The sequence below is a fragment of the Dipodomys spectabilis genome, unplaced genomic scaffold (genome assembly GCF_019054845.1).
Source record: "Dipodomys spectabilis isolate Male_0828 unplaced genomic scaffold, ASM1905484v1 ptg000266l, whole genome shotgun sequence".
Taxonomy (NCBI): Eukaryota; Metazoa; Chordata; class Mammalia; order Rodentia; family Heteromyidae; genus Dipodomys; species Dipodomys spectabilis.
In genome coordinates, this window is record NW_024870943.1 from 6,426,157 (window position 1) to 6,439,247 (window position 13,091).

Consider the following 13,091-nt stretch of genomic DNA (forward strand, 5'->3'; position numbering starts at 1 on the left):
GGGACCCCCGCGCGCCCAAGCCCCGCGCCCCGGTAACCGCCGGTCACCGCCGATCCTCGCCTCCGCTCGGCGAGCTTCCTCCCGGTCTGGAAGCATGGGGGACCCCACGTCCCGGAGGGGCTCCCAGCGCCCTGGGCAGCCGCAAGGCAGCTGGGAGCAGGCCGAGGAATACGGCGAGGAATACGGCGAGGATGAGCAGGACCTGATGGGCGGCCCGGCGTACCAGGCCGGCATGCCCATGTACCCGGCCTACCCGGGGGAGGACGCAGGTATGGGCGGCCTGGACTACCCAGGCATGGACATGGGCTACGCCCCCGAGTACCAGCCCCTCGCCTACCAGGGAGCCGAGTTCGCCAGCGGCCTTCCCATGAGCCCGGGCCTCTACCAGCCCATGGAGTCTCCTTACCAGGAGCCGGGGGTCGGCCTCCTCACCCAGTACAACCTGTACCCCGACGACGACCAGGAACTCGAAGAAAGCCCGCAGCACGGGCCCTACCTGAGGGACGACCCGACGCTGGGGCCCTCGGAGCCGGCCTTCATGTCCTTCACCAGGGACGTGCCGGAGCCTGAGCCTCGTGAGCTGGCCGTGCAGAACGCCAAGGCCTACCTGCTGCAGACCAGCGCCAGCTGCGACCTCAGCCTGTGAGAGGGGAGGGGTCTGCGGGGAGGGGGGCACCTCCCCCCACCTCACATCTTAGCTAGAGTCAGGGACGAGAGCCTCCAGCCACACAGCCCCTGACACCACAGACCAGTCCGAACCAGAGAGGGTGGGGTCTCTAATCCAAGATCACACAGCCACAGAGCAGCAGCAGGTGGTTTGGCTCCTGAAGACCTGTGCAGTTTTCTGTTTAATGTATCATCTCATTATGTAGCCCAAGGCTGGCCTCAAACTCACAATCCTCTAGACTCAGCCTCCCAAGTGTTGTGATTACAGGTGTGCACCACCATGCCTGGCTAGACCCTGTACTTATTCACTAAACTTCCCTGCTTGAAGAAGGTACTTGCCAGAGAGCTGCTATCAGGTACTCAGCTCAACATTCTTGGGGAGTGAATGGAGGATCGCTGTTCAAAGCCAGGTCTGGCAGGAAAATTTTAAGACTCATCTGTCTCCAATGAACCAGCAAAGAGGTGGAAATGGAGCTGTGGCTCAAGCAAAAAAAAAAAAAAAACCTCGAAGACAGACAACCCAGGCCCTGAGTTCAAGTCCCAGGACTGGCACACATACACACTAATAACAGCAATAATAAATAATAAGGCAACAGTAAGGACTAAGGGAAAAAAGGCAGGAGAAGGGGGTGCAGTATGGGGAGAACCTGTCCAGATAACTGGGTGGTATCCCCTACCCATTCCCCAAAATTAATTTCTGCTCCTAACTCAGACCCCAGAACCCTGTCAGAATTAACTTGTTGGTGTTCTAGCAACACAACAAAACCTCACTACTGGGAGCTTCGCGGCCTCTTCTTGCGATGCCCTGGCCAGTGTTCCCTCTTCTTCCCCTTCCCAGCTTCAGTGAGGGTCCTCCATGCTCAACACTGCTTACAAGTCCCATGCCGGTGGCTTGCACCTGTAACCTCAGCTTCTCAGGAGGCTGAGATCTGATAATTGTGGTTCAAAACCAGCCTGGGCAAGAAACTGTGAGACTCTTATTTCCAATAAACCACTCAGAAAACCCGAAGTGGTGCTGTGGCTCAAGTGCTAGCCTTGAGCTGAAGAGCTGAGGGACAGCTCCCAGCCCCAGAGTTCAAGTCCCATAGCTGACTAACAACAACAACAACAAAAAACCTGCTCACAACCAGGCACCGGTGGCTCACGCTTGTAATCCCAGCTGCTGTGGAGGCTGAGGTCTTGAGGTCACAGTTCAAAAGCTAGCTTGGGCCAAATACGTACGGGGGACTCCATCTCCAAAATAGCAAGCAAAAAGCTGAGCTGAAGGTGTGGTTCAAGTGGTAAGAGTACCAGCAAGTTGAATAAAGACAAGGTCCTGAGTTCAATCCCCAGTACTTGTACACAATGAAAGGATCGTTCACAAAGCACTTTGTACATGGCAGGTTTCTCGCATATGTATCCGGTGAAATTGCCCCAGCTTGGTCCCCAAGGTCCCATCTTTGTATGAGTGCTGAACTCAACCCTCTGAAACCTCAACTTTCCTCCTCTGGAAAGAAGGGATGGTTATGATTGCACGCGGCCCCAACCCGAGTGTCCAGCATAAGTGGATGGAAGCCACACTGAGCCCCCCACTGCACATTCCTCCAACAAGCAGGCACACCTCCCTGAAGACCTCTGCATACTTCCCAACCTTCCCTGTAAGCCAAAGAAGTTTTGCTCCTGCTTTTCCAATTTTGCTTTTCCTTTTTCTTTTTCTTGCTGTATTGCATTGGCTGTGACCTCCAGAATAGCTACATAGAAGGGTGGTGGTTTCATTTTGGTTTTTGGTTAGTGCTGGGGTTTAGACTTGAGGTATAGGCATCGTCTCAGGTTTTTTGCTCAAGGCTGGCACTCTACCACTTGAGCCATAGCTCCACTTCTGTTTTTTTTGGTGGTTGAATGGAGATGAGAGTCTCAGATTTTCTGCCTGGGCTGGCTTTGAATCATGATCCTCAGATCTCATCTTCCAGAGTAGCTGGGATTATAGGCATGAGCCATCAGCAGCTGGCTCAAATAGAAGGTTTAGGGCTTGGAATGTGGCTCAGTGGTAGAGTGCTTTTCTAGTATGCATGAAGCCCTGGGTTTGATTCCTCAGTACCACATATACAGAAAAAAAAAAAACACAAACTGGAAGTGGTGCTGTGGCTCAAGAGGTAGAGTGCTAGCCTTGAGCAAAAGAAGCTCAGAGGTAGTGCTCAGGTTCTGAGTTAAATGACAGGCAAATATATATATGTATATATATATATATATATATATATATACACACACACACACATATATATAGTTATAAAGGTTATGTACAGAGAGGTTATAGTTACATAAGTCAGGTAATGAATACATTTCTCTGTCTCTCCCTCCCTCTCTCTCTCTCTCTCTGTCTCTCTCTCTCTCTGTCTCTATGTCTCTCACCAGTCCTGGGGCTTGCGCTCAGGGCCTGGGCACTGTCCCTGAGCTTTTTTTGGGGGGGGGGGGAGGTTCAGTCGTGGGGCCTGAACTCTGGGCCTGGGCGCTGTCCCTCAGCTCTTCAGCTCAAGGCTAGCACTCTACCACTTGAGCCACAGCGCCACTTCCGGCTTTTTTTTCTTTTTGCTTATGTGGTGCTGAGGAATCGAACCCAGGGCCTCAGGCATGCAAGGCAAGCGCTCTACCACTAAGCCACATTCCCAATGTTATCCCTTCCCTTGAGCTCCCCTGGTTTTCCCTTCCCTCCCCACCCTAAGTTTATACCTACAGTTCATTATCAACATGGTGTCCAATGAATACCACTGCTGCATTTGTTCACCTTTTGTCCCTCCATTGCTGTGCCCCCCTCACCCTCCCAAAGACACACAAATGAACAAACAACACAAAAAGAACAAAAACAGCAACAAAGAAAACATCTAAGCATTGCTCCTTTGTGTTCCCCTCCTAAGAGTATCCTCATTTGTTCTCACTATGTGTCTAAACAGAAAGTATTAAAAGACATTCTGCTTGGTGCCCATGGCTCATGCCTGTAATCCTGACTACTCAGGAAGCTGAGATCTGAGGATCCTGGTTGGAGGCCATGAGACTCTTATCTCCAATGAACCAGCAAAAAGCTAGAAGTGAAGCAGTGAGTCAAGTGGTGGTACAGCACCAGCCTTGAGCAAAAAAAAAAAAAAAAGGCTAAGGGATAGCGCCCAGGCCCTCAGTTCAAGCCTCAGTACTGGCACAAAAAGCAAATAAGGATGATCTGATTTGTGGCCAGCCTAGACTACACACTGACACCTGCGTGCCACCCCCTGCCTGACATGTTCACGTGCTGTCCACTGTCATCATCATCAGGGTGCCAACTACAGGGGCAGGGCGGTTGTCTGTCCCTCCCAGGGTCCCCAGGGCCAAGCGCGGGCGGCAGCCTCACCTTCCCCTCCTCCGGGGAGGCAGGTACGAACACCTGGTGAACCTGCTGACCAAGATCCTCAACGAGCGGCCGGAGGACCCGCTGTCCATCCTGGAGTCTCTGAACCGCACCGCGCAGTGGGAATGGTTCCACCCCAAACTGGACACGCTGCGGGACGACCCTGAACTGCAGCCCACTTACGAGATGGCGGAGAAGCAGAAGGCGCTGTTCCTGCGGACCAGCACTGGCGGGGAGGGCGAGCAGGAGATGGAAGAAGAGGTGGTGAGTGGGCCAGGGGGCGGGGCGGGGGCGGGGCCTGAGGCGGGGCTGGCGGGAGGGATTGGAGGGGTCTTGGGATGGGCGGGGCCTGAGGGCAGGCGGGGCTGGGGTGGTGTGGGCAGGGCCTGGGACGGGAGGGCGGGGCTGGGCGGGGTCTTGGCGTGGGCCGTACTTTGTGGGCGGGGCCTGGTGATGTGCTGTACGGGTTGGACGGGACCTGTGGTGGGCGGTGCCCTTGGAGCGGGCGGGGTCGGTGTGGGCGGGGCCTTGGGGATGGACGGGCTCTCAGCCCCCTGAGTAGTTAGGCTGACACGTGTGAGCCACCTGCGCCAGCTAACTTCTGTGGTTGTTCTTTGCCTCCCCAGTAGCTGGGATTCCAGGTAAGAGTCACCTGGCCCGGCTGAAGTTCCTTAACTCGGGGCTTCACGGAGCTCGCGTTTCCTCTTTCGTAGGGTGAGACCCCGGTGCCCAACATCATGGAGACGGCCTTCTACTTCGAGCAAGCGGGCGTGGGGCTGAGCGCCGACGAGAGCTTCCGCATCTACCTGGCGCTGAAGCAGCTGGTGGAGCAGCAGCCCATCCACACCTGCCGCTTCTGGGGCAAGATCCTGGGGCTGAGCTGCAGCTACCTGGTGGCCGAGGTGGAGTTCCGGGAGGGCGAGGAGGAGGGCGAGGAGGAGGAGATAGAGGAGATGCTGGAGGGCGAGGCGCTGGAGGGGCACGAGGAGGAGGGCGAGGAGGACGAGGAGAAGGAGGTGGACACGGTCCCCAAGCCCCAGTGGAAGCCGCCGCCCACCGTCCCCAAGGAGGAGAGCCGCACGGGGGCCAACAAGTACCTGTACTTCGTGTGCAGCGAGCCGGGCCGCGCGTGGACGCGGCTCCCGCACGTGACGCCTGCGCAGATCGTGCAGGCCCGCAGGATCAAGAAGTTCTTCACCGGCCACCTGGACGCGCCCGTCACCAGCTTCCCGCCCTTCCCGGGCAACGAGGCCAACTACCTGCGCGCGCAGATCGCCCGCATCTCCGCTGCCACGCACATCAGCCCGCTCGGCTTCTACCAGTTTGGGGAGGAGGAGGGTGACGAGGAGGAGGAGGGTGGCGCCGGACGCGACTCCTTCGAGGAGAACCCCGACTTCGAAGGCATCCCCGTGCTCGAGCTCGTGGACTCCATGGCCAACTGGGTCCACCACACCCAGCACATCCTGCCACAGGTGCTGGGGCGGGCCCCGGGCCCCGCGGGGGGAGGGAGGGAGGGAGCCCCACCCACCCCACGCCATCCCGGCTCCCCACAGCAGGGCTGGGCACCCCAGTGAGTTATACACACCCACCCTCTCTGCCATGCGCCCATCAGTTCCATCTATCCATCCAGCCATCATCCACCCATTCATCTGATCCTCAGTCTACCCATCAGCCCATCTACCCATCCATCCACCCTCTATCCCTTCATCCTTTCTTCCTTCCTTTCCATCCATCTTTCTGTCATTCCCATCTATCCTAAACATCATCCATCTTTCTCACCATCCATTTATCCATTCACCCATCTACCCATCTGTCCCTCCATTCATCCATCTTCTGTCCACCCATCCTTCCATTCATCCACTCATCCACATCATCAGCCTCCCATCCATTCTTCTGCCCATTCATCTTATCCATCCATCCATTTACTCATCCATTCATCTTTCCACCCTTCCATCCATCCATCCATCCATCCATCCATCCATCCATCTATCCTTCCATCCATCCATCCATCCATCTACTCATCCATTCATCTTTCCACCCTTCTATCCATCCATCCATCCATCCATCTATCCATCTATCCTTCCATCTATCTGTTTATCCTTCCATTCATCCACTCTTCCACATCATCCATCTTTCCATCCATCCACCCATCCATTCTTCTGCCCATCCATCTTACTCATTCACTGGCACTATTCATCCATTCATTTTTCCGTCTATCCTTCCATCCATCCATCCTTCCATGCTGACATATGCCAGAAGCCAGGATTGTGTTTCAAGACAGAAAAAAACCAAAACACACTATTTGCCTCTTGAGGGTCTCACTAAACCCAGCAGCCCAATGGAAGAGGCTCCTGCTCCCCCCACTTCACAGAAGAGCAAAGGCAGGCAGTGCTGTCCCCCATGTGTCTGTCCCCCAGGCCTGCTGAGCCCGTTCCGCCCCCAGGGCCGCTGCACGTGGGTGAATCCTTTGCAGAAGACAGACGAGGAGGAGGAGCTGGGGGAGGAGGAGGAGAAAGCGGATGAGGCCATGGAGGAGGTAGAGCAGGAGGTTGGGCCTCCACTGCTGACCCCACTCTCGGAAGATGCTGGTAAGCCTCCTCCGGGCGTAGCTGGGGAAAGAGGTGGACACAGAGGGGTCATCTGTGAGGTCCACCCAACCCGCCTCATTGGCTCTACCTCTTTCAATGCAGACACCGGGATGCCCACTTCCTCAGGGGCTCCTGGAGTTCAGAGCCCAACTCCCTCCTTCCCCCCCAGGCCAGGTGAGCTTGAACTGGGGTTGGATGAACGGACAGGAAGTGAGATGGAGGAAAGAGGAGAGAGAGGCTGGGAATCTGAGGAACCTGAGAATGAACCCCAAGTTTTTTGCTGGTCGTGGGGCTTGAACTGTGGGCCTGGGCGCCGTCCCTCAGCTCTTCAGCTCAAGGCTAGCGCTCTACCACTCAAGCCACAGCGTCACTTCCAGTGTTCTGGTGGTTTATTGGAGATAAGAGTCTCACGGACTTCCCTGCCCGGGCTGGCTTTGAACCATGATCCTCAGATCTTGGCCTCCTGAGTAGCTAGGATGACAGGCATGAGCCAACCACACCCGTTAGTGAATCCCAATTCTATGAGCAAAGAGCCTGGGCCCTGCCTTCAGCAGCCTGTGCCCCACCGAGGGTCCCACTGGGAGGAAAATCCTGACCAGCAAAGCCTGGCTCTGCTGGGGCCCTTGTCACCCGGCTTCATGCCCCCCCCCCTCGCAGGCGAATGTCCCCATTTCCTGGGTGCAGTCACTGAGGCTCAGGTGATAAACTTGAGGCCCCAGCAGGGGAAGGGTCCAGAGCCAGGGAATCAAGCCGGACAGGTATCACAGTTCTGCACATGCTCTCTGATCCTCCTCCCTTCTCTCCTCCCCTGGGGACTGGGCAGGGTGCGGGGACCCCCTGGCCACACTGTCCCTCTCTGTTGGCCTCCTGCAGAGGTCATGCACATGTCACCGTGGACTACCCGCATCTCCTGCAGCCTCTGCCCTCAGTACTCCGTGGCCGTGGTCCGCTCCAATCTCTGGCCGGGGGCCTATGCCTATGCTAGTGGCAAGTAAGTCTTGTCCTTGTCTCTCCCCACCCTCACCCCCCCCCCCAAAAAAAAAGCCCCTGAGGATTTCCTAGGCAGCCCTCCAAAGGGGCAGGGATTACAAGGAGCCCCTAAGGAGTCCTAGGGAAATGACCCTCTTACCCAGGGGTTCCACTGGGGCTAAAATAAGAATTCTCAAGTCTGAGTAGGGTACAGGGCCCAGTGACGCACTCCTGTAATCCCAGCACCCTAGAGGTACAAGCAGGAGGATCCAGGCTTTGACACCAGCCTGGGCTATATTGCAAGGCTGTTATAAAACAACAGCAAATCCCAGACCAAAGCTGTGAGTTCCTTGGAGGGAACAGAGGGCCAGAGAGGGGAAGGGCCTGTCTCAGGGTCACACAGCACAGGTGTCAGGCCATCCTGTCTGCAGCTCCTCTGTGGGGAGTCTCCCTTGGTCTCTGGACAGTTCTTCCTATTAGGATGGTCTTTCCCCCATGGAGCAAAAGTCTAGACCACGAGGATCCCACCAGTTGCTCCCAAAAGACTGATGAGCCGAAACCACCTCTGCATTTGCCTCTCCCAGCAATGCAAACATTGTCATCTGGATGGTCACCATGGGGAGCCCTTGGGCTCAGCCTAGACCCAGAGGCCTCCGGTGGCTGCATTACCAGCTCTATCCACCAGATGGCAGGATGACCACACAGCGCGTGAACCTTTTCTCTTTGTAAACCAATTATGGGAATCAGGACCTGTATTCCAGGTTCTGGAGTTTCATTTTAACCACAGTTTTGGCAATTATCATCCATCATCCATCATCATCATCATCATCATCATCATCATCATCATCATCATCATCATCATCATCATCATCAATATCATTGTTGTTTGTGCTAGTAATAAGGCTTGAACTCTGAACCTGTATGCTGATCCTTGGATTTTGCATGTTTGTGTGTATATACCAGTCCTGGGTTTTGAACGCAAGGCCTGGGAGCTATCCCTGAGCTTTATTGCTCAAGGCTGCTAGTGCTCTACCACTTGAGCTACAGCTCTACATCCACATTTTTTTCCAGTCCTGAAGCTTGAACTCAGGACCTGAGCACTGTCCTTGAGCCTCTCTCTGCTCAAGGCTAGTGCTCTATCACTTGAGCCACAGCACCACTTCTGGCCTTTTCTGTTTATGTGTTGCTGAGGAATCGAATCCAGAGCTTCATGCATGCTAGACAAGCACAATTATCACTAAGCCACATTCCCAGCCCCCACTTCCAGCTTTTTAAATTGGAGATAAAGAGTCTCACAGACTTTTCTTCCTAGGCTGGCTTTGAACTGTGATCCTCAGATCTCAGCCTCCTGAGTAACAAGGATGACAGGTATAAGCCATCACTGCTCAACTTTGTCCCTTAGGTTGTTTTTTTTTTTTTTTTGCTCAAGGTGGATGCTGTACCACTTGAGCCACAGCCTGACTTCCAGCTTGTTGCTAGTTAACTAGAGATCAGGGTCTCAAAAACTTTCCTGCCTGGGCTGCCTTCAAACTATGATCTCAGCCTCCTGAGTAGCTACGATGACAGGCATGAGCCACTGGAGCCTGGCAATGCACATCCCAATTTGAATGATAAATATTTATGAGAAATCCTTGACTTTTGCCAAGCTTGGTGGCACACATTTGAGATCCCAGAGCTGAGGTGGCAGAGGTAGGAAGATGAAGAATTGGAGGCCAGCCTGGGCTATACTGGATCACCCTGCCTCAAGAGCAATTAAGAGAAAGGCAAAAAGTAGATTTATGTAGTTGAGTTGTTCCAGGCATGCTTGGGAGCTTTCCAATAACCAAATGAAGTATCAGTTTTATTTTTAGAATGGAAATTAACTAAAATGAAATGAAATGCACTCCACCTAACAACGGCAGAATACACATTCTGCTCAAACACTCATGGAGCACACTTGAGGAAGGGCCACAGACTGAGTCATAAAACGAGTCCCAGAAAAGTCAGTGCTTGAGAGTGTGCACACTGCATCTTCCGAGCAGCCTAGATGAAGCTGGAAATTAACAGTGCCAGGAACAGTGGCACAAGCCTGTCATCCTAAGAATGAGAGACTGACATTCAAAGCATACCTGGGGTAAAAAACAAGGTCTACACACTTCATTTTAACCAATGGTTAAGTCCTCCCAGTAATTCTGGGCAACAGAAATAGGTAGATCAGAGTCCAAGCTAGCTGGGCAAAAATGCAAAAAAGGACTAGCAGAGCACAAGTGGCAAAGCACCTGCTTCTCAAGCCTGAGGCCTTGAGTTCAATCCCTAGTATGAAAAGGAAGAAGGAATGAGAGAGAGAGAGAGAGAGAGAGAGAGAGAGAGAGAGAGATTGGTTGGAGCCATGCCTCAATTGGTAGAGTACCAGCCAATGAGCAAAATCATCAGATACTGTATTTAAGTGCTGGTCTGGAATGAGAGAGGGAAGAAGAGAGAGACAGACAGAGATAGAGAGACAGAGGAGAGAGAGAGAGAGAGAGACAGACAGACAGACAGACAGACAGACAGACAGACAGGTACTGGTGGTTTATGCCTGTAATCTTGGCTACTCAAGAGGCTGAGTTCTAAGGATCATGGTTCAAATCCAGCCCGGGACAGGAAAGTCCATGAGACTCTTGTATCCAATAAATCACCAGAAAACCAGAAGCGGTGCTATGGATAAAAGTGGTAGAGTACTAGTCTTGAGCTGAAGAGCTGAGGGACCACGTCCAGGCCCAGAGTTCAAGCCCTATGATCAGAAAAAAAAAAAATCCAGAAGTGGCACTGTGGCTCAAGTGGTAGAGTGCTAGTCTTAAGCAAAAGAAGCTCAAGGACAGTGCCCAGGCCTAGAGTTCAAGCCCCGGAACCAGCACAAAACAAAAAAGATAGGCATTCATGTGTAAGTGATATATACTTGGAATCCTAGCTACATGGGAGGCAGAGACAGGAGGGTCACAGATTGAGGCTAGCTGAGGCTACATAGTAAGACTCTATCTAAAAGAAAATGGGGGGGGAGTGGAGGGAGAGAGAAAGATCAATGAGGGAAGGAAATTGGAGAGATTCACAAATGTTGTGACAAACCACATGCTCCATAAAGAATCACTGGGTTAAAGAAGTTCCTCGTAAAATGAGGACATGAAGTAGGATTCTGAATTCACCACGCCAGCCACATGGGTTGCTGGGCACTGTTGCTGTGGGTTCGCCTGTGTGGCACAGGTTCTGGCTGTCTCGGTAGAATGGACAGGTGAACAAAGATGCTGAGTGGGTACAGTTCCCCAAACTGCTGGTGGCTTGGCAGCCACCCAGATTTCATCTCACCCTTAAAAGAAATATCTCGGTGTCTCGCTGCCCCTATAGGAAGTTTGAGAACCTGTACATCGGCTGGGGTCACAAATACAGCCCTGAGAACTTCAACCCTGCCCTGCCGGCCCCCATTCAGCAGGAATACCCCAGCGGCCCCGAGATCATGGAGATGAGCGACCCCACGGTGGAGGAGGAGCAGGCGCTGAAGGCCGCTCAGGAGCAGGCCCTGGCGGCGGCTGAGGAGGAGGAGGAGGACGAAGAGGAGGAGGAGGAGGAGGATCTGGAGGATTGAGACTCTCCGGCCCCATTCTGCAGGCAGGCAGACAGCAATAGTCCCTTTACCCATACCCCAGTGCCCATGGTACTTTCCTTGTTTGTTTGTGTTTTGCGCCTAGAGCGCAGGGATAGAAAAAGACAGGTCTATTGTTCTTAATAAAATGTCCCCTTGTGTCATGGAGGCTGGGGTCATTGCTTGGTTCACATTTGTTGACCCAGATGCAGGGCTGGTGGGCTCTGCCTGGGCCACAGGGAGGATTTTTTCTTTCTTGTCGGTCGTGGGGCCTCAACTCTGGGCTGGGCGCTGTCCCTCAGCTCTTCAGCTTAGGGCTAGCACTCTACCACTTGAGCCACAGCGCCACTTCTGGCCTTTTCTACTTATGTGGTGCTGAGGAATCCAAGCCAGGACCTCATGCATGGGAGGCAAGCACTCTACCACTAAGCCACCTTCCCAGCCTCCATATCTTTCATTTCTCCATTTAGCCATCAAACAAGGCCAGCCTCCAATTCACCATCTTCCTGCCTCTCAGTCTCCCCAGTGCTGGGATGACAGGTGTATACCACCATGCTCGGCCACTAAACAATTGTGAAAGCACTTCCTGTCTGCCTAGGCCTGGTCTGGGGGACACAGAAGGGATGAGGTATCTTCTCTACTTCTGCCTTCTCAGGACAGATTTAAACCCAGACAGGGGAATCCAAATTGCAAGATGTGGGGGCTGGGAAGGTGGCTCAGGGGTAGAGCGCTTGCCTTGCATGCATGAGGCCCTGAGTTCAATTCCTCAGCACCACATAAGCAGAAAAAGCCAGAAGTGACGCTGTGGCTCAAATGGTAGAACGCTGGCCTTGAGCTGAAGAACTGAGGGACAGTGCCCAGGCCTAGAGTTCAGGCCTCACAACTGACAAAAAAAAAAAAAGAGTGCCAAATTGCAAGATGTGGACAAAACTTTTTTTTTAATGTTTTCCGTTTGTTTGTTTTTTTTTTTGAAACAGGGTCTTGCTGTGTAGTCCAGGCTGGCCTCAAAGATGAGTTCCTCCTGCCTCACCCTTCAGACTGCCAGGACTCCAGGTATACTCTATCATACTTGGGCTCAAAATTAATTATTAAAAGACCAAGAACAGAATAAGACCGCATGTGCAAAAGCCCAAGGTCCAAAGGATATGATGAGATGTAAGGGAATAACTTCTCAAACCTCAAAGAGGCAGGAAGTGATGGGGTAGTAGTGAGAGAGGAAATTCGAGTGAAAGCTAGGCAGGCAGTGGCACATACCCATATGCCTAGCTACTCAGGAGGCTGAGATCTGAGGATCGTGGTTCAAAGCCACCCAAGGTCGAAAAGCCCATGAGACTGACGATATCTCCAATTCACCAACAAAACTCTGAAGGCATAGCTCAAGTGATAGAGTACGAGGCCCTGAGACCAAATCCCAATACCATGAGATAGAGAGAAAAAAGTTAACTTCAGTATAACATTTTAGAGCCAGGTGTGGTGGCAGGAATCACATCTGTAATTCCAGCTACTTAGGAGGTGGATGTAGGAGAATCATGCATTCGAGGTCAGCTTGGGCACATGTTGGCAAGACCTTCTCTCAAAAGACAAAAGGCCTAGGGGAGAGGAGTGGAGGCGTAGCACTGGTCCAGCATGGTGAATGCCTGTGTTCAAAGCCTAGTAGCACCACCATCAAAAAAAAAAAAAAAAAGTTGGAGCTCTGTGGTCATTTGGGAACTCAGTGGGGAGCAGTGGAGGTCAGGGGGGGCATTGTAGATAGTGTAAGAACACAGTCATCACCTAGGATCAGTTGTGACATCATGGGAAAGCGGTGGGACCAGCCCTTCTCCAGAGGGTCCCTCCGTTGCTAGGCAAACGGTTCCCAGGGCAACGTTGTTAGGGACCCGAGCTTTCCTCTTGGCCGCGCCCCCTCCTCGCAGGCCAC

At 53.1% G+C, this 13,091-nt stretch overlaps 1 protein-coding gene across 1 annotated transcript; it reads left to right on the forward strand.

The window, feature by feature from the left end:
- The first annotated feature begins 94 nt into the window (after nucleotides 1–94).
- On the forward strand, nucleotides 95–11,176 carry Rsph6a (radial spoke head 6 homolog A). The gene is made up of 6 exons (XM_042700225.1): nucleotides 95–642; nucleotides 4,048–4,285; nucleotides 4,735–5,493; nucleotides 6,465–6,609; nucleotides 7,483–7,600; nucleotides 10,939–11,176. Exons 1-6 carry the CDS (start codon nucleotides 95–97, stop codon nucleotides 11,174–11,176), a joined length of 2,046 nt encoding a protein of 681 aa, XP_042556159.1.
- Nucleotides 11,177–13,091: the final 1,915 nt, after the last annotated feature.

Coding starts and splice junctions, on each gene's coding strand:
- Rsph6a (XM_042700225.1), top strand. CDS start 95: ATGGGGGACCCCACGTCCCGGAGGGGCTCCCAGCGCCCTGGGCAGCCG. Junction 5,494..6,464: donor CCCAGCACATCCTGCCACAG/GTGCTGGGGCGG, acceptor TTCCGCCCCCAG/GGCCGCTGCACGTGGGTGAA. Junction 6,610..7,482: donor CCCACTCTCGGAAGATGCTG/GTAAGCCTCCTC, acceptor GGCCTCCTGCAG/AGGTCATGCACATGTCACCG.